Below are 27014 nucleotides of genomic sequence, written 5' to 3' on the forward strand. Positions count from 1 at the left end.
GTAGTTTGGCCCATCGGCATGCGCTTACTGTGTTTTCAGGTTTTCGCTACGATAGTCTCAAGATCATTAAAACGATCGTTTAACATACTAGGGATTGTCATTCGGTTGGAATCGGATATAGGGAACCGGTACCATTGGTTCACAGTAGGAGTAGTGTACAGATAAATGATATATTACTCTTACGCAATGTGCGCGCCTGTTGGTCGTAAGTGGGTTCTGATTGGTACACACATTTCGCTTCGGTAAAGTGTACGCAATTGTGTTTTTAAAATAAGAAAAAAATGTAATCCTGTCACCCCTAACACGAAGTGCTTTTTTTGCTGATAGTTGTAGTTTTTTTTTTCAGTATATGGTAGTAGTTTCCGTTGTCCACTTCACAACCATTGTAAGTGTTGATTTTTTCCTTCTAAATTTGAATGAAATCTATGAGTTCCTGTTTCTGTTTTCTCCATTATCGAGCTCAATGCTGCAACATTGGCATTCAATAAAACGACATCAAACCATTTCGTTTGGTTAGAAATACTAGCAGATAAATGCGTACGGGTACGGTTCCTGTCCGTCTGTATTTGTGTGAATCTATAATTTATATATGATCGAAAATTTAAAGCTTTCATTTCTTTATCCGTTCACTTGTCGCACCTGTAATTTGGGCTATCGTGCTTTTTGGATTGGAGTGATTCCGATTGCATTTTATTCAATTTTTCCTCTTTCGCTTTCGTGTATAGCTCGTGTCGCGCCTGTTGCTACCTTAACTGATCAGTATCAGTATTCCTACCTGCTAGTTAAGTGTATACTTCAGAACCATGTCCAACACCTCAATATTAATAAATAACGAGCGCACGTCCTTCGGATCACGCCGACAAACAAATTTACCGGTAATCGTTTGCCCTTCCTTCACCGGGACCGGTTCTTCCAGGTAAAAGATTGTCTGTTTCCAGTGTGTCGGTCGAGAGTACGGCGAGGTGGAGAATTCGATGTGTTCCGGTAGCTCAAAAAATGTGTCAAAATATCCTATCAATGCGGTTAGCTGTGTGTCCTTCTTTACCTTTAGATCAAACGCGTAGCTAAAGTTAGGACAGTCGACGTCCACCTCCATCAGGTCAAAGTTGGCAATAATGTTCGCGTTCGTAATAATGTGCTCCGGTTTGCAAACTTCTACCGTCGCTTCTCGCAGGACTTCCTTCTTCATGCACGACATATCGAAACCGTACACATTTTTCCAGAAGCCAATAAATTCATTGTGCCGCTCAAGATCACCGTACCCGGCTATGCTAATGTTGCACCGGTTGGGCAAAATCAATCCCCCCTCGCGGAGGTACTGTTTGCGGGCATAGATGACACTGTCCATCATACCCTCGAACAGCAAAAAGTAGCCCATCCACTCTGACACGATGATATCGACCTTCTCGACCGGTAGCTCCGTATCTTCCAGCCGTCCCTTCACGAACCGGATGTTGTCGATGTTGTTCTTGCGCACAATGTCCATCGCCTGGTAAATGATATCGGACTGATCGACAGAAATTACCTCCTTCGCTCCAGCTTTCGAGGCAAACATTGAAAGGATGGCCGTGCCGCAACCCAGATCGAGCACGGTTTTATCCTTCATTATGTCAGCATTTCGCAGGATCGCATCCCGGTAGCTTGATGTGCGAACTTCATCCTGCAAAAGTGATGAAATTAGTGATTCTTTTTGAGAATACAGGATTATCAACATACACTCAACATGTCATGATGAATTCCGAAGTGAGAGTACGTATTGAAATAGCTCTGGTCGTCATCCACCGACACGCTGCTAACACAGTGTTCCAGCTTTCGCTTGATCTGTTCCAACTTTTTATCGCCCCCAGCACCGTCGTCGACCTCCGCTTTACCATTCTCGCCGGCGCTCGGTTGCTGCTGTTCGGCCAGCACATTGCGAAAGCTTTCCTTCATCTTCTCTATACTACTGGCGGCGTGCTGTAGAAGATTTTCCTTCTCACGAAGCTGTGCAGTTAGATCGTTTATTATTCCCTGTAATTTGCGGTACTGGTCGGTGGTAAGCGTCATCGTATCCCCGATGTCGTTGCCATTTTCCTTCTCTACCGACACACCACCATTACCACCACCGGTACCATTGTTGAGCATAATTTCGTCCAGCTCGTCCAAGTCGAACATTAGCCACGTTTCGTTCTCCACCGGTTTGAGATATTTATCGTCCGCCCATGGGAAACTGCTGCCGGTTGCCGTTTTGAACTGTTCCGGGCCCGGGTTCTCGCGCCTAATATAGTTGATCATTTTTATGTACGAATACTCGTCTAGGTGGAACCTTCGACGAACTCCGGCAAGATCAAAATCGTGCTGCTGTTTCGCGTGGCGTATGGCTACCGTCATTGTGGGGGAAATGCTTTCACAGAACAAACATTTCACCGGATCGTTCTGCTCCTCGGCGACCTCCCATTCATCATCCTCGCCGTTAGAGTCATCTACCGTGGTGTCCATGTCGCACAGTGGAGGGCAATCTGTGAAAGGATATGTACAACGATAGTAAACTTACTGAAGTAATTGTAATGTGGTTCCTACACTTTGCTGTAATTAAGGACACCTTACCTTCCTCTTCACTCATTTTCAATCAATTTAAACCTAACTTATGCAGAAGCAACTAGTGCAGAGGAACTGGTGTGAGAAAAAAAATCAAGAGAAACTAACACATACACCGAAGGTACACCAAATGTTACAAACAATTTATCTACAAGGGTCCGATATTCGAACCAGCAGATTGTTGTGGAAGGAGAAGGAAAACGGCAAAAAGGACACTTAAATCGAGATTCCGAGCGTATCGAACGGAGGGGCCTAAACGGAATCACCGCACTGCGCACATGCTTTTGTTGTTGTTGCAACTGCGTACGGCGGAGTTTGACAGTTATGACAAGCGTGGTGAGAAAAAAGAGAGAAAGATGAAGAAAAATCACATTTTACTATTGGTTTGAGGTTTTTATTGTTTGTTAGATTTGTTTGTTAATTGTTAGAACAAACAATTTATTGAAGTTTTTTTTCCATCTCAGTTTTTTGCAGAATCCTGGAAAAGACTCTACTAGCCGAAAAAAATATCCTTTCTTTTTTAAATAACTGTCAAAGTGCGTAGTGGATCGACAAACAATGAGCCTTTGACAGAAGTACAATAACAACAATGCAGGTTTGTTGATGTTGCAAACATTTCGGGGATAATCACCGCAGGATTCGTGGATTTCGGGGATAATTTGAAAATGGGTGAAAAATGTCGCCTTTGCCTGCAAACTTTCCCTAAAGGTTCTGGAGTATCGATAAAGAGTGCGCAGTTGGAGAAAGAATTGGAAGACGTCTTTTGTAATGTCGTAAGTAGAAATGGTTCAAGGTGGTTCGTGTATGTAGAAATGGAAAGGCATCAACTAGTGATGCCTGCGCTAAATTCGAACTTTCTTTTTTCACCCAATGCTGAAGATTGTGTACGACGATCAACTGCCTAAATATGTGTGTAAGGAATGCCGGAACGAAGTGTCGTACATACATTCCTTCTGCCAACAGATTTTGGCAAACCAGCAACAATTGATGGGCGAACTAAAGGATGTCCTTTCACAGTCTGACGAAGAAATAATTTACGATACCCAGTACGTTGATGATTTGCTACCGCAGGAAGAGAAGGAAATTAAACAAGAGGTAATGGTGATAGAGAAAATATCCATTCAGTACGATCAAAGTATCGATTCGACCCTTTCGGACGATGGAGCAAGTTCGTCACAAGTAAACAGTGGTAAGGAAGATGCCTCTCTGCACGAGGAAGAGCAATACGGCAACAAGAAAGAGCAAGCTAAAAAGTTTCGTACAACACGGCTTGAAAACGAAAAGATCATACAGGACTTTTTCAAGCTTCAATGTGAGATCTGTTCTGCATCGCTGAAAAGCTTTGAATCAGTTCTACACCATTACCGTGAGAAACATCAAACAGACGGTTATGTACGGTGCTGTGAGAAACAGTACTTCATTCGCTCTTGCCTAGTTGACCACATTGGAGCACATTTGGGCTCAATCCGGTGCGAAATTTGCCAGAAAAGCTACAAAACCAAGCGATATCTTCAGCAGCATATGACAGAAAGCCACAGTCCGGCAGAGGATAGACCGTTTAAATGCACCGAATGTCATATGTCCTACTCAAAAGAGCATCTGCTACGGGCCCACATGCAGCGGCACGTAAAGCAGCAGTGCCCAGTCTGCCAAAAGATACTTTCCAATCAGAATTCACTAAAGGTGCACATTGCCCAGGTACACAGTAGCGACGCGAATCAGATCTGCGACACATGCGGTAAAGTGTTCCGTACGAAACCAGCCATGGAGCGCCACATTAAGCTAGACCACCAGCCCCAGCTAGTTATCTGGCAGCAGTGTGAATGGTGCGAAAAGTGGTTCGATTGTAAACAAAATCTGAAGAAACACATCAGGCTTATACACGACCAAAGTGGTTCATTCCCGTGCGATCAATGCGATCATAAGAGCATTACCCGTAGGGCTCTTCTAAACCACAAAAACCGTACACACAAGCAAAAGCAGCTGTTTGAGTGTGAACTGTGCGGGAAAACGCTGAATACTAAGCTGGTGCTACGTGAACACATGGCTACACATTCAAAAGTTCCGCTCTACTCCTGCGCATTCTGCGACACCAAGTTCAATTCGAATGCTAACAAATATAAGCATTATAAGAACAAGCACTTCAAAAAATGGGAAGAGATGAAAAGGCAAAAACTGTTGAACAAAATTAGCATAGGCACAATTCAATGTTAACTAGCGTGTAATTCCTTTGATTAAAGTAAAGTATTTATAAACACAAGTCTTACGCGTTTGCAAAGGTTTTTTTTTTTTATTTTGAGCTTATTGAAACTGCAAATTGGAGCATTGGAAGAGAATTGGAATATTTCTTGTTCGAGCAAGGTGAAAAATCGTTATGAATAAAAGAGCCGAATGTTGTTTCTAAGACTCAAAGCCTCTATGAACGAAAAAAAAGTTGTGAATAAATGTCTTCCAGGCGATTGTTCGTTACATAGACATTCCTTTCATTTGAATAATCGGATAATTCTGCCGCTAATAGCAGTCGTCGAAAGAGAGAGAGAGAGAGAGAGAAAGAGAGAGAGAGGGAGAGGGGGGGAGAGATACACTGAACTGTCAAACCGGTGTTGTGCTCAAACCACGCGGTTCTGTTGTCTGCAATCGTAAACGTGCTGTTCCCACCAATTCCCGTGGAAAATAGAAAAGAAACAATCGGTAAAATGGTAAACGTAGAACCTGCATTCCCGCGAGGTTCTAGCACCATCCCTGGTCGTGGAGCTTTTTCTGGACGCGGTCGAAAGCAGCATAATGCGAAACAAGTCACTTCCTTCAAGGTATGTACGCGGCTTTCGCGAGTTGGCCGCACCAAAGCTTACATTTTACTATGTTCTTTTGTTTGTGTGCAGCGATATGGTGCGGTAAATTTTCGCGAGCAAAAAGCTGCTCGTCTTCGGCCCAAAGAGCGTCAACAGGTAATGCAGAGTGAAAAGGAAATGGACGAAGGTGATGTACAGCAAGCCTTGAATGCTAGCAGTCTCACGAACAGCACCATTCTAACCGGCATGCTCATTTTGGGTTGTGTGAAATACATCAAGGCAGCGAGTATGGAGGTGATACTGCCGGGACGTATAAAGGCAAATCTGCCAATCACAAATATTTCGAATGAATATTCCGCACGGTTGCAGCAAATGACCAACGACTCACAACCCGACGATAGTCCAAAGTTAAAAGATATGTACAGCAGCGGAGATCTGATATACGTGAAGGTGATGGAGGCAGGCAATGGTACGCGCCAGCGTGTGATTGTTTCGGTGAAACCAAACGATCTGCATGCCAATTTTGCACCGGCACAGCTCGTTCCCGGCTTAGTGCTGGCGGCAACAATTGTAGCCAAGGAAGATCACGGATACCTGATGAATGTTGGTATACGGAACGTGCGTGCCTTTCTGCCTGATGGAAATCTTGGTGAAAATCCAAGCGACATCGGCCGTAATATCGTTTGCACCATCGCACAGGTTACCCAGCTCAGTCTCGGTGCGACTATTGTGCTGAAGGCTTTCAACCCGAACACTCCGTGGGTGTTGAATGTTGAGGAGGCTTCGCTGGAAACGGTAGTACCCGGTTGTCGACTACCGTTCACCGTTGGTGAACCGGTACAGTTCGGTCTGCGAGGAATGCTTTTTGAAGATACGGTACCCGCGTATGTCAATGAACTTATGCTCACCAAAGTAACGAGTACGCCGACCAAGTATACCATGTTCAAGAAAATACCGGCGACTCTGCTGTATGTCATGCCACGTACGAAACAGGTATTTGTTTCGCTGCGACCATACCCTAACAATCGGGTCAAGGTAGATGTGGCCAACGGACCGGGTACGACTATCGAGAATGCTTGCGTGAAATCTGTAGATGGAATGGGAATTTGGCTTCAATTTGGCAATAAGCACCGGGCACTACTGCCACGCGCAGTTGTAATGTCGAATGTCACCGATTCGGGCAATGTGGACGAGAGTGTCGTAATGGGAAACTTCCCAATCGGAACTACGCACAAAGTAAGCGTAGTACATCACGATCCTCTCATCGATCTTTACATAGTCAATAACGATCCTACGCTAATAGATGCTGAGGTCCGAACTGCGGACGATATCGTTATCGGCAAAACGTACAATTGTTTCGTAACTGGCATAAAAGGAAATAGAACGTTTGTGAGTGTTGGTCATGTAAAAGGCACAGTCGACCATGAACTGCACGATGTCCAAAACCCGCTCAAATTTAGAGAACGCGCATTAGTAAAAGCCGTCAGCCACGTAGAAGGTTCGATGTATGTACAATTTACGAACCATTCGTTGCTTTTGAGCGATAAAGCTCTCATTCTACAGGACTGGGATCAATTGGATGCAACACGAAAAGATCAGCGCTTTCACGGTATTGTTAGTCAAAATCTCCAAGACAGATTTCTTGTAAAATTCTTCAACAACATGATTGGTATCGTGTACAAACAGAGTGCAGAGAATGATCCTGCCAAATTAGCAAAGCTTCGTTTAGGTAACGTACTGGAGTTCACCGTGGCAACATTTAACAAAGCAAGGAACAACATCGTACTTGTACTTCCGTACACTGACGAGGCGGTACGACCCGTTGTCGTTGATGCAACGATTACCTGCCTGCACGCCACGGGTGTGGATGTGCAGACGAGTGATGGCGAAAGCGGTACCATCCCATCCGACAATTTTTCCGAGTTTGGCGCCCACAATCCACTCTACATGAGACTGCTCCAGGAAGGGCAAACAATTCCCGTTATAAAAATACAATCCGGTACGTACAGCTTCCGGTTGAAGGAGTACTTCAAGACGAAGCCAATGAAAGCGGAATACGTGCTAAAAGGAGCATTGCTGAAGGGAAGCTGCATTACGGTGGATGGCATAGTCTTTGCAACACCGTTGCTTACCAAATGCATGCAACGAGTCGTAGCAGTGAAACAGGGACAACCTGCTTACATTCCTGACGGTTCTACCATTCTGATGCGTGTGCTAAATGTTATGTTAACCCCCGACAAAGGGTACACCTTGCAACTGAACAAATCGCTAGAGAAGGTGTGCGAAAATGGCATCGATAGCGTGCACGAATTTGTGGCCGCTTATAAGAATGATGTCGATGATTTGATTGAAAGGTTTGTATAAAGAAGTGATAAGAATAAGAACAATTAATGCACTCCATCTCACCTCCTTGCTGCGTACACTTTCTTACTAAAACAACTTATTTAAGATTTAATAACACAAATCCTTTTCACCATCACCAGATACCGGGAGAGACACTTCGCGTTTGCCAACTACACCATCGGTCAGCCTGTTGAGTGTGTGATCGAGAGCATCGTTCCACATTCGGAAAAAATCGCCATAGAAGTGCATACGATCGGTAAGGGATTGAAACACGCTTCCAAAGGCATTGGTACCAAAATTCTACCACAAAAACCGGCCTCATCGTACAAGGTCGGAAGCAAGGTGCCCGGTCGCGTAGTGTGGGTCGATGTAGAGCGAATGCTGGTGCACGTCTGCTTGGACCAATCGCTGTTTGAGCGAATTGCGGTGAATAACGCACAGACAGCTTACCCGGAGGAACCTGCAGATGCTTGGGTATTGTTTGAGAACAAATTCATACAAGTTTGTTGTCTTAAGCAGGGTCCGGTTCAATTGTTACTTGTACCGGTAAAGCATCATTACAACGAATTTATAACCACTACGAACCAGGGCAATACGACGAAAGTTAAGTTGATCAAACCCCTGGGATCGTTGTGTTTAGCTATGCGTGAAGAAATGATCCTTAAGTATAGTTCGTTCGGCAAATCAGGCCCCGCAAAGATCGCTAAACCGGATGCGGCAAAAACTACCCCCAAATCTCCCTCAGTGGTTCGTTGCCGGCAAGTACCGGACAAGTTCTACAACGATGCAAACATAAGTTACTCGGACGATTCGGAAAATGAAACTAAGCATAAGGTCGAAAAATCGGAAAATGGCAGTGACGAGCACTACAACGATGATGAACAAATCATCACCAAGAGTAAAAAGATTAAGAAGAGCAAAGGTTTGAAGGTTTCTGATAAAGATGGTAAATCCAAATCTAAACCGCTGAAAAATGGAAAGCTAAAGCGTAAGCTTGCTGACCAAGAACTGGAAGTTCAATCGACCGTAGCAGCAGCAGATGAAGAAACAAATGAAGTAAATGGCAAAATGGCGCCCATTAAAAAGAAAAAGAAGGTCAACGTTATATCCTCCACTGCGAAGGGACTGAAAAATTCTCCGGAAGCCGAGGAACAATCCATCAAGAAATCTTCTATTCTTTTGGTTGGAAAAAAGGAAAAAACGACCAAATTGAAGAAAAAGAAAATGCAAGGTTTTGTAATCGACCAGCTGGATGGGGCCAATGATTTTTATCTACACCAGCTGGACGGCATGGATGATAGCGGGTTGGTCGGACCGTCCGGTAAACAGGGGGGAGCACAAAAGCGAAAGCACATCTCCGGCAACCAAGGACTGCCAGGTGCGACCAATTTCTGGGATAGTACACCGGTCTACAAACGCTCGGCCGCTGACACGAGCGATGACGACGGGTCGGACAGTAGCGATGGCGAGCAAGCAGTCCCAAAAAAGCGTACCACCGCAAAGGAACGGTTCGAGGCGATGAAGCAGGAAGAGAAGCGGTTGCGCAAAATAGAGGAAGAGCTGGCCAACCCTTCGTTCGATCCGCACACACCGGACCAGTTCGATCGGCTGGTGTTGGCACAACCGAACAACAGTATGCTTTGGATACGTTACATGGCCTTTCACATGGAATCGGCAGAATTGGAGAAGGCCCGAGCGGTCGCTCGTAAGGCGCTAAAGGCGATCCATTTCCGTGAAGAAACCGATCGTCTGAACGTTTGGCTAGCGTTGCTAAATCTAGAAATTCGCTACGAAACGGTCGATAGCTTCAAGGAGGTGTTGCAGGAAGCGATACAGTACAATGACGCGTTTAAGGTGTATACGCGCGTAATTGACATTTTGATCGATTGCGAAAAGCATGCCGAGGTGCAGGAGTTGCTGGAGCTGCTGCTGAAGAAGTTTCGCAAACAGAATGATATGTGGTACCTGGTAGCGGACGCATGGTATCGCATTGGGCAGGGCAGTAAGGTGAAGCCGCTACTAAGCCAGGCCCTGAAATCCTTGCCGACACGTGATCGTAAGTTTGCTTTTTTTTGTTCGGAAGTCAGAAAAATTATCCGCGCCGCTGAATACTGAGTAAAAATTGTCTTCACCCCTCTATTCCGCAGATATTCCATTGATTGTAAAGTTTGCCTTCCTGCACAACCGTAACGAGAATCGGGACGAGGCGCACCTGCTGTTCGAACAGATACTGACTTCATATCCGAAGCGTACCGACATCTGGTCCCAGTACATTGACATGCTGGTGAAGGACAATCTGGTTGGAAATGCGCGGCAAATCTTGGAGCGTGCGATCATGCAGCGTTTACCGTTGAAAAACATGAAGACGCTTTACACCAAGTACGTCAACTTTGAGGAAAAGCATGGCGATCGCGATAGTGTGCGACGTGTGAAGCAGATGGCGGCGGACTATGTTCAGGCTCAGTTGAACAATGCGGGCATTAAGGGCTAATAAGTCGCTACTGCAATATGAAAAGAATATTTTTGATTAATTTGTTTTTACATTTATCTTTGCTTTAGTGTATATGAAGCCGTGTATTGGGATTAAAATAGAATATAACATACAATTAAATGTATTCACAAACGTTCAAATAAATGGCATTTAAATGTACCATCCTACAAATAGAATATTTCAAATGTGTTTGCTGAGTTGTTCCTTAGCTATACTAGTTGTTAACAACATTTAAACTAATCTGAACCGGAATATTCGCGAGAACGGTTGCGAAGGACTCGGGAGGGAACATACAGTGAGTGGGATATTCCTAAGCCAAAGCTGGGGCATCGATACGATCAAGAGGAGAGTGGCAACAAATGAGGTTTGGGAAGTAGAATGGCGATCTTTAAGAGACGCAAGGCCAAGGCACCAATGGTTTTCCGTAAGGCAAACCTAGTAAAGGACCCTGCTCTATTCGATCAATGTGGATCCTTGCCGACGGGGAGCAGGATCACCGAACAATACTCCAGCGACGATCTGATCTGATCTGAAAAAACGACAGACATTGGAGAAGGTATTGGGTATTGAAACGAGGTAAATCTATTTATCCATCCACTCCATAAGATTTGTTCAATAACAAGCTAGCTGCATTCAAACTCATGTTTCAACCACAACACGATCGCGCAACTTAAATTATTAGTAGTGGTGTGCCAATGAACTTGAATGAAATCCACACAATCCGGGGTTTTGAGGGAACGCTGCCAGGCGACGAAGTGTTTGAAAATTTGCATACCCCTTCGGAACAAGACCCGCTACATTCGGCAAATATGTATATTTTTAGAAATCGCTCCCAAAGAGCTGAGTAGTTTGGAGAGTGCTGTTCTGTGTGTGATGAGGTTAACGGATCTTTTGCTGTACCGAAAAGAGGAGAAAAAAATCGTGTAATGCCAACAAATCGAGTGGTGGTCTACCTACATATTTCCTCGGAATCGCGAATTACAACGAAACCCACGGTAAGACTCTCTTTCAGCTTTGCTAAAGGAAGGCAGGGGAGGGGGTCGAATTGACGGAGAGCGCACGGGATATGCATGAGTGGACATTTAATTTCTTTGTATATATTTTCTTTGTAAAAATGGAATTGATGATAAATATTCGAGTGATGTATTAAATTTCGAGTTTCACATTTTGTCAACTGAATTTATTGATATATCGTGATAAGAATGGGAGGAGTTTCATTACCACATGTTTCCGATATTTTGCTACGATTAGACACGGTTGAATTAGTTTGTATTATTGTGTAAAAAAATATGTATAAATAAAAAAAATTTCCCGAATGGCCTCTTATGCTTAATTATGACCCCACTACAGTACTAGTTGTACTCACAATGCAGCAACACTTCCCGCCACTGCTCAATGATTTTTCGACCGTTTTTTTTTTTGCACGCGAGACGATATATTCTACTACGCACACCTCGGCATTAGCATCCAAACCAGTAGATGCTACGGGTGCGTATATGAAGCGACCGACAGCATGCGCTTGCATCTCTGCTTGCGGTGGTAACGAGTAGTGAATAAAGTTTTGCTTTATGAAAAACAATCGGAACGAAAAAACATAGCAGCAATCGATTTTTCTGTCGAAAACAACAGCGTTCCGGGAGTGTTTCGTGAAATGTGCAAAGTGATACCAAAAAAAGGTGCGTTAAAAACGTTGGAGCCAGAAATAGTTACATGCGTATTACATTTGAGTAAACAAAAATTGCAACTTCAACAAAAAAAAAGCTTGCAGGTTCTGCTGGGTTTGTGAGTTGTGAGGGAACTTTTTCGCACGGAAGCGAAATGGCGCTACTTCTTACAGAGTTGTTAATAAAAAGGATTCAGAATTACTTTACGAAGTAAATCCAATCCAAATTATGTTGCAAAGACATTCAACCTGGGACAAGGACCTATCCCAGTCGGTAACGCTGCTGTAAAACTAGCCCGCTAGGGAGGCACCTGTTTGACGACCACCAACTACTTCAACTGATGTCCTTATGTAATGCTGGGGTGTTTTTTTGCACTGGTTACTAGGAGAATACAATACATCCCCCTAACCATAGCAATCGTGGTAACGCTACAACACAACCAACATGCCGAATCGGCAGTGTGAAAGGATATCGATTATTTTCATAACGTCGTCAGTCCTTGCGAAACCCTGTGACAGTGAGCAAGTAACCGGAGTGGCAACTGCAGACATTCTACAAACACCGGCAGGAAAGGATTCTTACAAGCACCCAATCCCCCAAGCAGAAAAGCTGCTCCATTAAAAAAGGGGATAAAGTGGGTACAAAAAGGCTTCGAAGAAGTTTCGGCTAGAACAGAAGGACATGTTTCCGTCGTTCGGTGAGTGTGGTGTGTCGTCGTCATGACTTGCTCATCCTGGTTTGCTTGCAGTGTGGGATATTTTGGTTTTGCGTTCTCTGCGGTACTACTTACACGAACAAGTTCAATATGACGCCGTACTCAGTTGTGTTGTCCTCATTTTAGTTTTGTTATGTGTACGTGCGTTTTGGCAACGTGCCACATATAGCGCGAACGATGAAGCAAACCAAACCCGGCGAATATAATCAGCTGGTGCCGAATGTTCGGAAGCAACAAATTGGCACCTCTTCTTCTCAGTGTTGTGGAACGGAAAGACGGCGCAGTCGACTATCGACGCGAATGTTTTCATTTGTGGCGATAATTATTACCCAATTATAAAGCCGGTATACCATAGGGGCGATAGTCCAAAAGGAGCCCAACCCGCAGGTTCACATTCTCTGTGCACACCTATTCACCATCACCGAGAACATTATGGGACTTATGGAATTATGGAACTTTTTTACCTGGGCGATACAAGAACCCGCATGGGAAGTACTTTTTATTTTTATTGTATGCACGGTATTTACCGGTTCCAGCGGCTTTTGTTTTGAAAGTGCTCATTTGTTTCAGCAATTCCTTTGTTTTAGAGTTATTTGCTGATAACATATCAAACAAAGTTCCACTCGATCTAGTTTCGGCTCTGCGATATCGATGGCCCTTTGCCGAAAGAGTCGCGTTAAACGAAACGCATGTCCGCGATCACAATTGATGATATTAAATGGCAGCGAACACAACACAATTAGTGAATGACATGACAAACATAACAGTTGACCACACCGGGAAAGGGGCGTCCTCAGAATAGATCTTCTATTACGACTGCTGCCATTGTATGCTTTTTGTGCGAATGACGCGAAAGGCGGGCACGCGGACGCACATGATCGTGAAGCACGTGATCGACAGCAGAGTTTCATGCGAACGCTGCCCATACCGGCACCGACGATGAGATTGGCCATGAACAAACTAATCACCGGGAATCATTTTGCATGCAAGCTCTAGTAGTGTTCTCCGTTCTAGGCCGATTGGCTTGTTGATGGCATTCAAAACGGTGGAGAAGTATTACGCGAATTCGTGTTTTATTAGCATTATTGCGAATTACTACATGTTTTGGATAGTTATTAGATTATTGCTATTTATTGTTTCGATCAGTTACACTTGGATATCCAAGAGAACGCCTTGTGGATGATCGGATAGCAGATAGGGCTTAATTTATGTATTAGCAACTATCGTCTGCAATCGTGTCCTCCATAAGAAGAATGCCTACAATAAAGGAACAAAGATCTAACCCGGTTGGTTATCAAACTGAAGGGTCAAACGAAAGAAGCAAAGATAAAATGTGTGCTGGGAAATCTGGTTAAACAAATATTGTCGTCGATGCGTAGTCCCAGATGCCGTCGCAACAATGTCCGGCCATTCCGATAAAGAGTAGCAGCACGTAAAATATGCTTAAAGCCAGACGTAAGATCGACACGTCGAGCAGTTCTACGAAACTTGGTGTGTGTGAAATATGTGATCAACAAAAGTTGATCATAACAGTTATCAAACAATTGATTGCATTGTACGATCACGTTGTTTGCTTTACCGAACTATCTAACCAAGCTGGGATCTTTATTCAGCTTAATAAGTTTGTAAAGGCATAAGTAAAACCAAGAATCAGCATAACTCAAAGTCGCTTTTAAAATAATCCATTAACAAACTCTACGATTCAGTGCGACTTAAACTACATCTTTTTACACTATTCAAATGCAGTGGTTTTTCTGAAGCGATTAGGCCGCTGCCGTATGTACACAGATAAAATCCAACCAAAAGCAAACATATTTTAACGACAGCCCCCGGCTAGAAGGCCACGCAGTAAAAATGCAATGAAACTCTGTAAACAGCATTTCAAACTCAGGCCGACGTCATTGGGCGACGTAGTTTGTTTCAGAATGGCATGATTCATATTTGTCTTTACTTCAAAGAACTCACTGTCTTGAAGCTATTTTGTCTCCCGAAATGCTAACTGATTAAAATTCTTTCGTTTCTAGAAATATGCTGAACTTGGTACGAATGTACGAGCCGCGTATGGAAAGAATACTTCGTTGAACGAACTTAACCCGATGATTTAACAGATTTGGACACTCGAAACGGACCAGGACCGCGTCCCACCACGTCGCATCATGTACCAGTGTCGAAAGTTTACGCGAAGAAATCTGCTCTTTCTGCTGACGATCGGTGTCGTTTATTTGCTGCTCGATCACTACTTCAATGGCGAGGATTATGGAGATAACAGGGAAAAACTGTAAGCAAGTTTTTGAGTAGTTAAAACTCAGCTAATTTTGAACTCAGCGGATTTTGAAGCTAATTTTTTATTCATCGCTTTCTCCAATTTTAGAGTCCTGATCGAAGAATCGATTAAATCGCTTGCCAACCAGGGTGCTTGCAAGATGCCAAGTTTACCGGTGGACTCGCCGGAAATGTTGAGCTTTTTGAAGGACGAACAACCCATCGAGTGTGGAAGCGAACTCCAAGACTGGGTCGCATGTGAGGTACGCACGTGTTGGAGAATTTTTTTTTTTACGTTGAGCACATACACATTTTCAAATCCTTTTGGTTTACGTTGCAGAAATCGGTTTGTAATGTAAAGCCAGAGGTTATCAAGGAAAAGGGTAAAATTACCTGTGACTATGCAGACATCCTGCGGAAGAGCGATTTTAAGCTATCGTTCGGAGAGACGACACGTACATCAGGCAGCTACACACTGCAGGGCAGTGACTTCGTGCGTGCCAAGTGTTGGACGGACAGCCGTACCGAACGGTGGCAAGGCTTGCTGATAGGTATCCGGCAGGATGAACAGATACGGGCACGGCCCAGCTGGAACAAGGAATCGGCTCTGAACGTGCTGATGCTTGGGTTTGATTCGCTCAGCCGCAACGCATTTCAACGTAAGCTGCCGAAGGCTCACAAATACCTCACAAAAATTCTCGGAGCGGATGTACTGCAGGGGTATAACATTGTTGGCGATGGGACACCGCAGGCGCTGATCCCACTGCTGACCGGGTTCACTGAGCTAGAGCTGCCCGATACAAGGCGCCGTATGAAGAACACTGAGTACGTGAATGTGTATCCAATGATCTGGCAGGAGTACGAGAAGTATGGCTACGTGACGGCGTTCAATGAGGACGTACCGAACATAGGCACGTTTTCCTATCGGTTGAATGGGTTCGACGAGCAACCAACTGATCACTACATGCGCACGTACTACCTGGCGATTGAGGCGTACTTGAGCTACTACAAGCGGTTGTGCATTGGGGCAAAAGCGCGCCATAAGGTGATGCTGGACTATACGCACGACTTTATGACAAACTATCATCCCAGTAAACCGCGCTTTGTGTTCAGTTTCCATGGAGAACTATCCCATGATTCAATCAATTTGATCGGTGTAGCCGATACGGATTTGACCAACTGGTTGGTGGAATTGAAAAAGTCAGGTGTGCTGAATAGTACGATACTGGTGGTGATGTCTGACCATGGAAACCGTTTTGCCGAGGTGCGCAATACGCTGCAGGGTAAGCAGGAAGAACGATTGCCATTCTTTAGTTTCGCCTTTCCCGACTGGTTCAAAACGCACTACAAGGAGCAGTATGACAATTTCCGCCAGAATCTCGATCGACTCGTAACACCGTTTGATATCCATGAAACACTACAAGATATCTTAAGTAAGTGACGCTGGTCGTAACCCATTTTTTTTCTACAACTTTCTACTATCGTTTCCGTTTATTATCTCCATTCCCCCACAGCTCTTCAAACGCTCAAAGCCAAACAAAAACCAACCGTATCACGTGCCATCTCGCTGTTTGACGTCATACCCCAGAATCGGTCGTGTGCGGATGCTTATATCGAGCCACACTGGTGTGCTTGCTTAAACTGGCAACCGATTAACGATACGACCTCATCGGAGGAAGTGTTCCGTTCTGCGAAAACCATCGTTGATACGATCAATCACCACACCGAGCGACATCGAGGCATCTGTGCGTTACTTACGCTAGACGAAATTCGATGGGCAGCCCGTTTGCAACCGCACGAAGGATTGGTACGTTTCAAGCAGAATCGCGACACGGACGGATTTCTTGGCGATTTTTCGTCCGACGCGATACGCGTACCGCACGACATGTACCAGGTGAAGCTCGTTACCAATCCTAGCAAAGCGATCTATGAAGCGAGCGTACTACACGACCGGGCCAACAATCGATACAGGGTGAAGCTGGGTGATATTTCGCGCATCAACAAGTACGCCGAACAGGCCAACTGCATTTACGATCGGGATCCGGAGATGCGCAAATTTTGCTACTGCAAGGACGACCATTGAGGGCAATGAAGGGGCCACCGCCGCCTGACGAGCTTTGATTTTCTTTTCGTTGTTGTTGTGCCTGTGTCCTGAATGAATGTTGTTATCCCAGACTTTTACTGCGTTTTGATTGTGCTGGTGTATATGGTGGAGGTAAACTGTAACGATGCCTACTTCCCATTTAGCAGGACACGTGTACTGTACTACGCCATATGTCCTTATTGACTGATCGGAAGTGGTCGGCTGGCTGTTGTTATAACAGCTCTTCTAGGCCCTCCTCACCTAAAAAAAAAACCTCAGCCGAATCCTCATTTGCTACGCTTCCTTTTCGGTACACGGATAAGGCTTCCTTGTAAATACACCTACCTTATATGTGCAGGAGAACGCGGTATTAATATTACTCGTATTAGTGTTTTGATATATACATTTAAAAATTATTCGTGGATCGAATAAATCGATTCCCTGCAACAACCGGCGCCAACGACCGTCGATTTGCAGGTGGTAGGATGTTCAAGAATCTCACTATCCATCCCCCCGCTAATGTATGAAATGTTTGTAATACTGAGAAGAGCTGTGCGCAGTGCACGTGACAGACAAGCAAGGATGTTTACTCATCCTTGCTGTGTGTCTTTGCGAACATCATCATTGTATGCGGTAGCAAAGCTTAAAGTATATATAGATGTGAATCTTGTCTTTGTTAGTTAGGATAAGTTGCACAGCGAGGGGACACGTCTAGGAGTGTCATAAGAAGAATCTTTTGTTTCAAATACTAGTTTAGTTGATCAGGAGACTTAAATTCAAAAAGTTCATGACAAGGGATAATGTAAGGCATTTAGTTTGTACGAGTACAAGATTAATCTGCGTCAAACGCGTCCCAGCTTTGATACCACGAATCAAATATTATTTATGCAAAAAGAGCGACGATAAATTGAATTTAACTTAATTGAGAGCTGTAATGGTTTGTTAAACATATTTGGCAACCAACAAAATGGTTTGAAGAGAGAAAGAAACGAATGAATAAAACGCAACACGTTCTTCTATAATTTCTGTTAGCACGTGTTAAGATTGTTCCTGATGCAATATCCGAAAGCAGTTTTGGACAACCCGGTCTTGATAAGTCTCACTCGGACTCTGCACAATGATCTACAAACATTAAGTATTTGTTTTATGAGTTTAAAAGTGGCCGTAGCGACACAGCTGATGCAAAATGCAGTGGTCATCCGAAAGCGGTTGTTAGAATTAAGAGCAAAAAATAGTTAAACAGTTTCCTAAAATGGTTTTGGATAACCGGAACACAACATTGACGGAGTTAGCAGAAGCTCTGGCGATGTCTAAGGAACATGTGTATCATATTTCGAATTTTTGCGTCAATCCATGTGACTATGGATGAAACAACAGGAAACAAACTTTTTCCTGTTCGTAGAACTGAAAATAATACTGGCTGGAAAGAAATTTGGTTCCATTGATGAAGTAATCGTTGAAAGTTTCAGCTTCAGGCTAAAGACAAATAGGTAGCTAAACTTGATTGGCTTGATTTTCTGGGAGTATGTATATTTTCTGACGTGGTTTTTCCTTTCCTTCGTCCGTGCCCATTCCCAACTGACCCCACATAACACAATCCTGCTGCGCGTTTGGTAAAGGTACCACAATTCTTGATCTGGTCGTCGGATTGGCAGCAGCCTCGTAAATTGAATGACCTTTCCTGTATCAACTATACTCATCGTTGATGAAGTTGACCGATCATCATTTGCATCGGTGGTACAGCCGATGGAAATGTTCCACTCCATGGGTGTTTCCAGGTCTATCGGTAGAACCGGGAGCGGTTGACTTCGACTAATACAAAAACAAAATAACACTATCCTACCCGACCCAAACATTCCTTCCTGTCGCTGCGGTTCCGGTGAGTTTCTGCCGTTGAAAAATGGATTATCGATCTAAATTGTGTAATGTCTGGAAAACGGCGCGGTTTTTGTTTTCTTTTACTTTGCTTTAGTTTTCCTTCAGTGGCTCAATGACGGTACCGCCGCGAATCTGTCCCCATCCAATCAAACTGTACAAGATTCAAAAGAAGAGAAATAATTGTAACAAGCCTGTTTAGAAATACACCTCGTTTTGCGACCAACTTACCGCCAATGGTTCTCCACACGTCGACTGAGCGCAATCTTTTCGTTCTTCTCCGTACACACCGGATTCGTGAGGGCGATCTTGGCCAAATCAGCACGTGTTGCAACGACGCGACCACCGGTACTGAGCGAACCAATGTTGACGAGCAACATTTCATGCCGAACAAGCTTCTGCACCTTGGCACCCTTCTTGTCACCTTCGGTACGGACACCCAGCAAACGTTTCAGCAGATAGTACGATACTTCCAGTTCGATGAAGATGTTGGGCAATGCACCGACCGCACCCAACACTTGACCCACCAAACGATCCGCACGACAAAGCGTCGGTTCGATCTTGGTACCGACACCGATCAGACCACCGGGCACAGCAAACTGCAGCTCGTTTTGTTCGGTGTACAGCGAAACAATCTTCGAGAAGATCGGTTTACACGTCAACCGGCCCTCCGCATCCTTGCTCACCAACCCCGGACGTACCTCGATCTCCTGGCCAACCTTCAGCACACCCTGCAGGATCGAACCACCAGCAACGCCACCCTTCAGATCGTTCACCTCGCATCCCGGTTTGTTTACGTCGAACGAACGGATCACGATCAGGCGCGGCGCATCGATAAAGTTACGCGGCGGAATGGGAATCTTCTTCGTGATGTACTCGCACAGCACCTCAATGTTGTACTTAAGCTGGGCGGAAATCGGAATGATGGGGGCACCTTCCGCCACCGTGCCCTGCACGAACTTTACGATCTGTTCGTACTGCTCCTTCGCCTGCGTATCCTTCACCAGATCGATCTTGTTCTGCAGGATGATGATGTGCTTCAGCTTCATGATCTCAATGGCGGCCAAATGCTCCGACGTTTGAGGCTGCGGACAGGATTCGTTGCCCGCAATCAGCAAAAGGGCCGCGTCCATGACGGCGGCACCGTTCAACATGGTTGCCATAAGGATGTCGTGACCGGGGCAATCGACAAAGCTGACATGGCGTACCAGTTGGAAGCGTCCGGTACAGGCCGGCCGGTAGCAGGGGAAGCTATCGTCCTTGCTGGAACCGCCGGACGTGAAGCACGTCGGTCGGAGGCATTTTGGATTGTCACACTTGTAGATCTTCGCGTTAGCATAACCTGAAGCGTGGAAAAAAACAGTATAATTAATGACACATCTTTATAAATTCTAATAGCGAAAATATATAGAGAGAGAGGTATATTAGCTGGAAAATTACTTTCTTCGGCAAAATAAATTGAAGAAGGTTAGGGTCAGCCATTTCTAACTTCTTGTTTGCCAGCAGCTCTAGGTATGCCGGAATGATTCAGATGGGATGCTACCACAACACAAAAACGGTTCTCAGAAAACTCCCAAGAGAGAGAGAGAGAGAGAGAGAGAGAGAGAGAGAGAGAGAGAGAGAGAGAGTGAAACGATTGGATCCAATCCGATCCGACTAGGGTTTGATTGGGAACCATTTTTCGATTAGGATGCCTGGGCTGGAATAATTGTTTTTTTATAGGATTCATTTTGCCTTCGAACTGCGGTATTTAATCGGGGAGGCTAACCCGGTGAAAGTATTTCTTAAATTTTAGGCTGTTGATCGGAAAATGCGTCATATAAAATTTTATTAGCAGAATAGATGGAGGATCTAATATAATTATTTAGATCACTGATTATTACTATTCTAGCTCGACGTCAGGTGAATGACAAAACATGGATTCGAATCCTTGAAAGGACTGGGATTCGCTTTTATCAACACATTGTATTCGATCACCAGGAAGGCATGGAAAGCGGTGAGTGGAAACATAATTATGATTGTCCAGTTCAAAACGCTGAGAAAATCGACCTCGACGACCATATCGAAATATAACGTCTTAATTATCGCTCATTGAAGTACAAAAGGCATGCATTTTGGGCGCAAATAAACATTTAAAAATAATATTTTGCTACCAACGAAGACAATTCCTTCATTAAAACCACATGTATAGTTGGTGGTTAAAAGAGTATTTCCATTTATTCAATACTAATTCATTCAATACTTATATAGCTACGACAGAAACTAAGCACTTTACCACTTCCGTTTTAGAAGATAAATTTTCGACAATTTGCACTTCCACAACGGCACTCAGTAACGCCTTTGGTATTTCGAACACTAGTAGCATTGCCATTGATGCTGGTGGTAGTGTTACTGGATGATGCATCTGTTCCGTTCGGTTCCGCCGTACTTGCTTTCTTTCCATCACTTCCGCCGTTGTTGCTGCTACCGTCCAACGGTTCCCCATTGGACACATTGTTTGTTGTGATCTGTGCGTGATAGTTGAACGTAAGCTCTTCCCCAATTTCAATGCGCCGCAGGGCAAAAAATGCCAACCGTGGCAGATAAGGATCGAGACAGTCGATCCACACCGACCAGATGCCACAGTTGGGATCGCACGAATGGTTAAAAAAGCGCGTCACATTACCGTACCGGGCGGCATCCAGTGTGTACGGATTGTCGGAATCGTTGAAATCCAAATCGAACAGGTACGTCCTACCAACGGCATCATATTCCCGGCCCCGCTTTTCCGCCTCATCGTACGATATCACCTCGCCGCAGTACTCGGAAATGTATTGTCCCTCGTAAATGACCGCATTTGTCCGTACGCCCCAGCCCCGCCCGTTCGACGTTTTGAACAGTGTTAGATTACACTTGCCTCCATTCTGTACCACCCGGTTCAAACAGTCCGGACCGCAGGCACACTTTTTGTTGCACTCAAAGATGGGTGCACCGGGCTGCAGCAAGAGTCGCTTCTTGACGCTGTACGCAAACCGGCCTTCGGACAGTTTGCCACAGCAGTTGCTCCGACTGGTGCACGGATTGCACTCGCATCCGACGGGTGGATCGTTCGGTATGGAGATCCCTTCGGCGGATATGTTCGCCCGCAGGTAGATGAAGTTGTTCGGTGGTGCATCGAGATCTTCCTCATTCTCCACCACAATGCGAAGCGTCGGTTCGTGCACATTGATATGGTGTTCGAACCGGCGCAACTGTTCCAGCTGATCACGGCGCTTGACAAACGACAACTCTCGGCACATGTTCTGGACGATGCGTGCCCAGACGCATTTGTCGCGCTGACGGTTCATCCACAGTTTGGACATTAGTATCAGATCGGCCCGCAGCACATTCCAGTCGTACTGCTTATGCTCGAGCAGTATTTCTTTTGCCGTTTTGCCACCGGTCGCATGTGTTTCTAAGGTCGCTAAATATTCGCTATCTTGCTTTATCTTATGCTGTATGCGCTCTACCCAATATTGCCAATGGGTTAACTGATCGGTCAGATAGCTGTCCAACATTAGGCAGCTGCTGACGTTGCTTAACGGTTCCCAGGTGTTCTGGTTGCTTGAGTACCCTAACCATTTCACGCAAAAAACTGGCAAATTTCCCACCCGTTGAATATCCTCGATCGCTTCAACGGTGTATTCCTTTTCTGCTGTCGCGGTGCTTGACTTCCTTTTTTGCTTTGTACCACTTTCGCCGGAACTAGATTTGCTTTTGTTGTACGGCGACTTTGCAACGATTGACGATGAATTTTTCGTCGGTTTGGGAGTTCTGTTTGTTTTCGCTACCGGTGTTTTTGGACTTTCCGCACACTGTTCCTTTTTATATGCGACGTATGGCGATAAAACGGGCTTCTCATTTGTTGCTTCGCTTGATTTGCTTATTTTGCCGATTCTGGTACGTTCATTTTTTACGGTTACGGTTCTCTTTCTTAACCTTTTTGAACGGATTTTGCTGATGCTAGATTTTTTGTGCTTTTTCCATTTACCGGCAGGCTTTGCATTGATCGTTGGTGAATCTTTCTCTTCCTTAATTGCCTTTGATTTGCTTAAATTAGTGCTGCTGCTGACGCTTTTTGGTGTCGGCGTAAGGGAACTTGTCGTCTCTTCGTCTTTAACCCTCACTATCGGAACGGTGGAGTTAATTGGTCCGTTGTTATTACAAGGCGACGAAATTATGACCGTACTTTCGTCGTCAGTCAATAGCTCTTGCTTGATGGAGCAAACCTGAAGGGATAGCCGTTTCTTCGCCGTGCCGTCAAGCGGTTGGCACAAGACAACTGATGGTGGCGGTTCAGCCGTATCAGACTTTGAACGCTGTGTCGTTCGGATCCTACACGCTGGGGGAGAGCATTCCGGTGATGAAAGATGAAAAAAATCGAAAATCTTTGCCTGCTTCATACGATGCGCATCACCGGAACACGTGGGACTTTCGTCCAGCCCGTTCGTGACGTTAGAGAGCTTTCGTTTCCTGCTTGCGGTGGGTGTTTCCCTACTACTGCCGTCATGGATTGTCGTGTGGCTGTAAGGTGATTTGTACTGCTTGTGTATCTTTTCCATATAACTTTCCATTTCTTTTGGATCATTGTTCAACGTTTCGATAAAACTCCTCGACAGAGACTCTGGTACGCGACGACACGCCCGAAGGAATAGTGCACGAAAGCGCAGGTAGATGTGCATATGTGTAGCGCGTGGCGAGATGGAGAGAAATAGAGGGAGAGTGAGAAAATACAGAAAATTATAGATACATGTCAACTTAAATGAATGTAATTTTTGGGAAGTGCTATTGCTCAGTAACTAACAGACATACTTAAGCAAGAAATACCTTTCATATAGAGCAATGACTATCTGTGTCTGTATTTTCTCTTGCTTTCTCTCATCTCACCGCGGACGCACGCACATCGAAATTACACGCTTTTACACTACTTCCTCGATATTAGATACTCAGGAGTGGCACACAAACATATTTTATTTCGGGAGGTATTTTTAAATGGTACCCGTCATGCTATACCAACTGCCAAATTGGTTAACATGCATGGGGGAATTATTAGACCACAGCCAATACTATACAACGCAAGACGATGATATGTATTTCACTAATTAATGCGAACTTATGATAGCAAGACAGAAAGCAAACAGAAAATAAAGACTAAATTAAACAAATAAAACAAGCATCCATCAGCAATATGTTTCCGTCAACCCACGGTAAAATTCATGTTATAAACGATGAGCCCATCGGTTAGAAAAAAAATCCGACTAACTCATTGACACAGAGTGACTAAGAGACATAGCAGGATATATGTAGAGAATTAAATACTTACTAACAGTGGTAAAGCTTGCGTTACTTACCCAGTTTAATCGTAATGTTGCGCTCCAGTTCGTTCTTAAAACGAACAGTCTGCACGCCTGAGATGGCTTTCACGACGGTCGATTTACCGTGCGCGACATGGCCGATGGTGCCAATGTTAATTGTAGCCTGTCGGGATATAACTTCCGGCGATAGTGGCGTTAGCTTGGTAATATCCTAAAAATAAACCATCCAATTTTCCACAGGATACAAGAGAATGTTACTGATAGTTGCTAAGCTTAAGATACATTTTAAGAACATTGAGGTACTATAGGTGGATGTTCAGGACCAGGCGACTGTCAATAATTGCGAACACCGGACAATTGAAACCATAACCTAGAAATGGGTCGCTGATGGGCCCCATTGCATCAGCACAAGTAAACAGAATTCTTATCGAAATACTATCAACCGGCCCAATGATCAATTTAGTTGTTGATCAAAAATTTTGCTGTAAATCGGCACATTATTGTCTTTATGCCAAAAAGTATGACAAAAGCAGCGTAATGAGAAACCGTCTTGTTGGCATCTTTGCAGGTAAGGGTAAAGATGCAGACAGGCTGAACTATCCTTTTGGAAGTTAATGGAAACCACTTTCATCGGATCTTACCAACTTCGAGAGGTCCTGCTGCTGTAAATGCGGTTGCCCTGTAGTGGCGGTGGACATTTGCTGATCACCGGAGGACATTTTATTCGTATATTTTCACACGTTTCTTTCCTGAATGATCAAATTCCAAGAGTGCAGCTAACAAACCGAAAACTACAGGCACACACACGCTTCGATTGACAAGCAGTTCGGGTTTACATTGGTGTTTGTGTGGCAGTGTGTTTTAGTACAGAACATAATCCACTGTCAAACTAAGCTCTCCGATGGGCTGCGTACCTGAAAAGGCTTTTATGGAAAGGATAAAAAATGCGGCTTGTAAGTGATTTTGTTCATTAGGAAATCGTTAACGAACAAAAGTTCATTTTTGTTGTTTAAATAAACACAATTTCGATACATTAGTAGCATAATTAGTAGCACAACAACAACAATACAAAGCAACACGCAACGGATCTACGTTTTTAGTACCGTTACATAGAGTAACGAAATATACCTTCTAAACCGATCGCATAATTTGTACCGGTTTTTCTTTTGCATACCAAAAGTCGCTCACGAAACGTCACGCCGTGAAAAAGCATAATTGTTGGAAGGGATAAGCAACAGAAATTATCTACTAACAAACCTTATCTCAGCTAAAAAAGCACAACAACGAGCAGCGGTAGATTACTGGCTGCGAAGGACAACATTCCAGAAGACTCCTGGTAGCAAATTAGCAAGCCTGTGGCTGTGCGCTTTGTTGAAACGCCGGTGGCTACCCTTGTGTTGTGTGTGAGTGTTTGTGTGAGCGCGCGGCAAAGGTGCTTGGCGCTATTTGTTTTGCTGGGGAAGCTGCGTTAAGAAGCGCTTCACTTAAATCGTCCCCTTTTTCCATCTGCGTACCGGTCGCGATGGCTTCGACGGCTAAGAAAGCGAAGAAAACGGCAGACGCACTGATCGATGAGCCGGAGGCACTGGAGGCGGTGGACAGTTGCCAGAATGACATCGATGCCCTAAACGAGCAAGCAAGTGAGGAAATTCTGAAGGTAGAACAGAAGTACAACGAGAAACGGAAGCCGCTGTACCAGAAGCGGAACGAGTACATCAAGCGTATTCCCACCTTCTGGATGACGGCTATTATGAATCACCCACAAATATCCAGCATTCTGGAGCAGGAGGAAGAGGATTGCCTACAGTACCTCGAGAAGCTGGAGGTGGAAGAGTTTGAAGACATCAAGAGCGGATACCGAATTTTGTTCCATTTCGAGGAAAATCCATTCTTCGAAAATTTGGTACTCACCAAGGAGTTTAAGTTGGGCTCGAATGGAGGTAAGAGTTGGCAACCAACATTCGTTGAAAAGTACATTTTGATAATTTTTTTTTTCTGATGCACAGAAAGTCCTTCCTCGACGAGCACTGCGATCAAGTGGAAACCGGACCACGATCTGACTAAAGTGCTGCCCAAGAAGATGGATAGTAACCGCCGGAAGCGGGGCCTGGAAAATAGAACCTTTTTCGATTGGTTTACCGATAATAATGATCCCATCAACGATGACATTGCCGAGCTGATCAAGGATGATCTGTGGCCGAACCCGTTACAGTACTATCTGGTGCCGGATATCGAAGTCGAACCGGAAGACGACGAAGATGGGGAGGGTGGTGACGAAGAGTTTGGGGAAGAAGGGGATGAGGAGGAGGTAGATGAGGTGGAAGATGAAGAGGAAAAGACATCTTAGACGTGGTCTCAGATTGCATATGAAACGAAAAAAAAAATCCCCCATTCAACCAGGAAACAGAAAAGCATAATTCCTGTTTTCGGTGGAGACAAATCAAATAATTTACATGTACACGCTGTTGTATCTTTTGGGTACGCAGCACACGAGATGAATCGTATTATGTGACGATTGAAAGCAAAATCTTCAAAATCGGAATTCCATAATCTAGTAGAGTAACATTATTTATGCTTAGTATTATAAGCCGACAGCAACCAGGTGCAAACACCTGTGGTCAGTATAATACAGACGTTCCATGTTGTCCACTTCCCAAACCCCTTATGTTGGAGGTGTCCATCTGGACCTCTAGTTTTGGCTCAGGCTCAGATGCCAACATGTCAGTGTGCTAGATTAGAATCGTGCAGGCAGACGAAATTAATTGTAGAATTCTCTGTATCCGAGCAGGGTCCTCTTTCCTTAGTGATTTACCTAATCACGTGCTAAATATACTATCTTTGATGGATTAAAACAATGTACTTGATAAAATTATTTACCA

General features: G+C 44.5%; 8 protein-coding genes across 11 annotated transcripts in view; 5 read left to right on the forward strand and 3 right to left on the reverse strand.

Moving 5' to 3' along the window:
• LOC126557604 (protein arginine N-methyltransferase 1) overlaps positions 1–27014 on the reverse strand; it is a 724795-nt gene that overhangs the window by 163637 nt on the left and 534144 nt on the right. The window contains exons 1-3 of one of the 3 annotated variants that reach the window (XM_050213441.1): positions 2587–2667; positions 1717–2498; positions 748–1660 (exon numbers count right to left, since the gene is read on the reverse strand). In XM_050213441.1, the coding sequence (XP_050069398.1) occupies positions 779–1660; positions 1717–2498; positions 2587–2602 (1680 nt within the window). In that variant the 5' untranslated portion in view covers positions 2603–2667 and the 3' untranslated portion in view covers positions 748–778. Of the gene's footprint in view, positions 1–745; positions 1661–1716; positions 2499–2586; positions 2668–27014 lie in introns of those variants that run through there. The other 2 variants (XM_050213440.1, XM_050213442.1) reach the window with 2 other exon arrangements.
• LOC126558812 (uncharacterized) overlaps positions 1–27014 on the forward strand; it is a 174066-nt gene that overhangs the window by 23637 nt on the left and 123415 nt on the right. The gene's annotated exons all lie outside the window — the stretch shown is intronic.
• The window catches only part of LOC126558592 (60S acidic ribosomal protein P0), a 321090-nt gene that overhangs the window by 2738 nt on the left and 291338 nt on the right, over positions 1–27014 (reverse strand). The gene's annotated exons all lie outside the window — the stretch shown is intronic.
• On the forward strand, positions 3243–4791 carry LOC126565462 (transcription factor grauzone-like). Its single transcript, XM_050222647.1, has 2 exons — positions 3243–3350; positions 3457–4791. The coding sequence occupies exons 1-2, from the start codon at positions 3243–3245 to the stop codon at positions 4789–4791; spliced, it is 1443 nt and encodes a 480-aa protein (XP_050078604.1).
• On the forward strand, positions 5274–10203 carry LOC126565473 (protein RRP5 homolog). The gene is made up of 5 exons (XM_050222658.1): positions 5274–5387; positions 5460–7723; positions 7853–8386; positions 8510–9768; positions 9860–10203. Exons 1-5 carry the CDS (start codon positions 5274–5276, stop codon positions 10201–10203), a joined length of 4515 nt encoding a protein of 1504 aa, XP_050078615.1.
• On the forward strand, positions 14728–16927 carry LOC126557375 (uncharacterized). Its single transcript, XM_050213121.1, has 4 exons — positions 14728–14860; positions 14954–15107; positions 15185–16277; positions 16359–16927. Exons 1-4 carry the CDS (start codon positions 14739–14741, stop codon positions 16925–16927), a joined length of 1938 nt encoding a protein of 645 aa, XP_050069078.1. The 5' UTR covers positions 14728–14738.
• LOC126557912 (eukaryotic translation initiation factor 2 subunit 3-like) lies at positions 18878–24920 on the reverse strand. The gene is made up of 4 exons (XM_050213825.1): positions 24777–24920; positions 24172–24346; positions 19034–20144; positions 18878–18956 (listed from the first exon to the last, which is right to left on the reverse strand). Exons 1-4 carry the CDS (start codon positions 24852–24854, stop codon positions 18896–18898), a joined length of 1425 nt encoding a protein of 474 aa, XP_050069782.1. The 5' UTR covers positions 24855–24920; the 3' UTR covers positions 18878–18895.
• LOC126558861 (protein SET) lies at positions 25643–26483 on the forward strand. Its single transcript, XM_050214939.1, has 2 exons — positions 25643–26075; positions 26142–26483. Exons 1-2 carry the CDS (start codon positions 25658–25660, stop codon positions 26480–26482), a joined length of 759 nt encoding a protein of 252 aa, XP_050070896.1. The 5' UTR covers positions 25643–25657; the 3' UTR covers position 26483.

The sequence above is a fragment of the Anopheles maculipalpis genome, chromosome 2RL, assembly GCF_943734695.1.
Source record: "Anopheles maculipalpis chromosome 2RL, idAnoMacuDA_375_x, whole genome shotgun sequence".
NCBI lineage: Eukaryota > Metazoa > Arthropoda > Insecta > Diptera > Culicidae > Anopheles > Anopheles maculipalpis.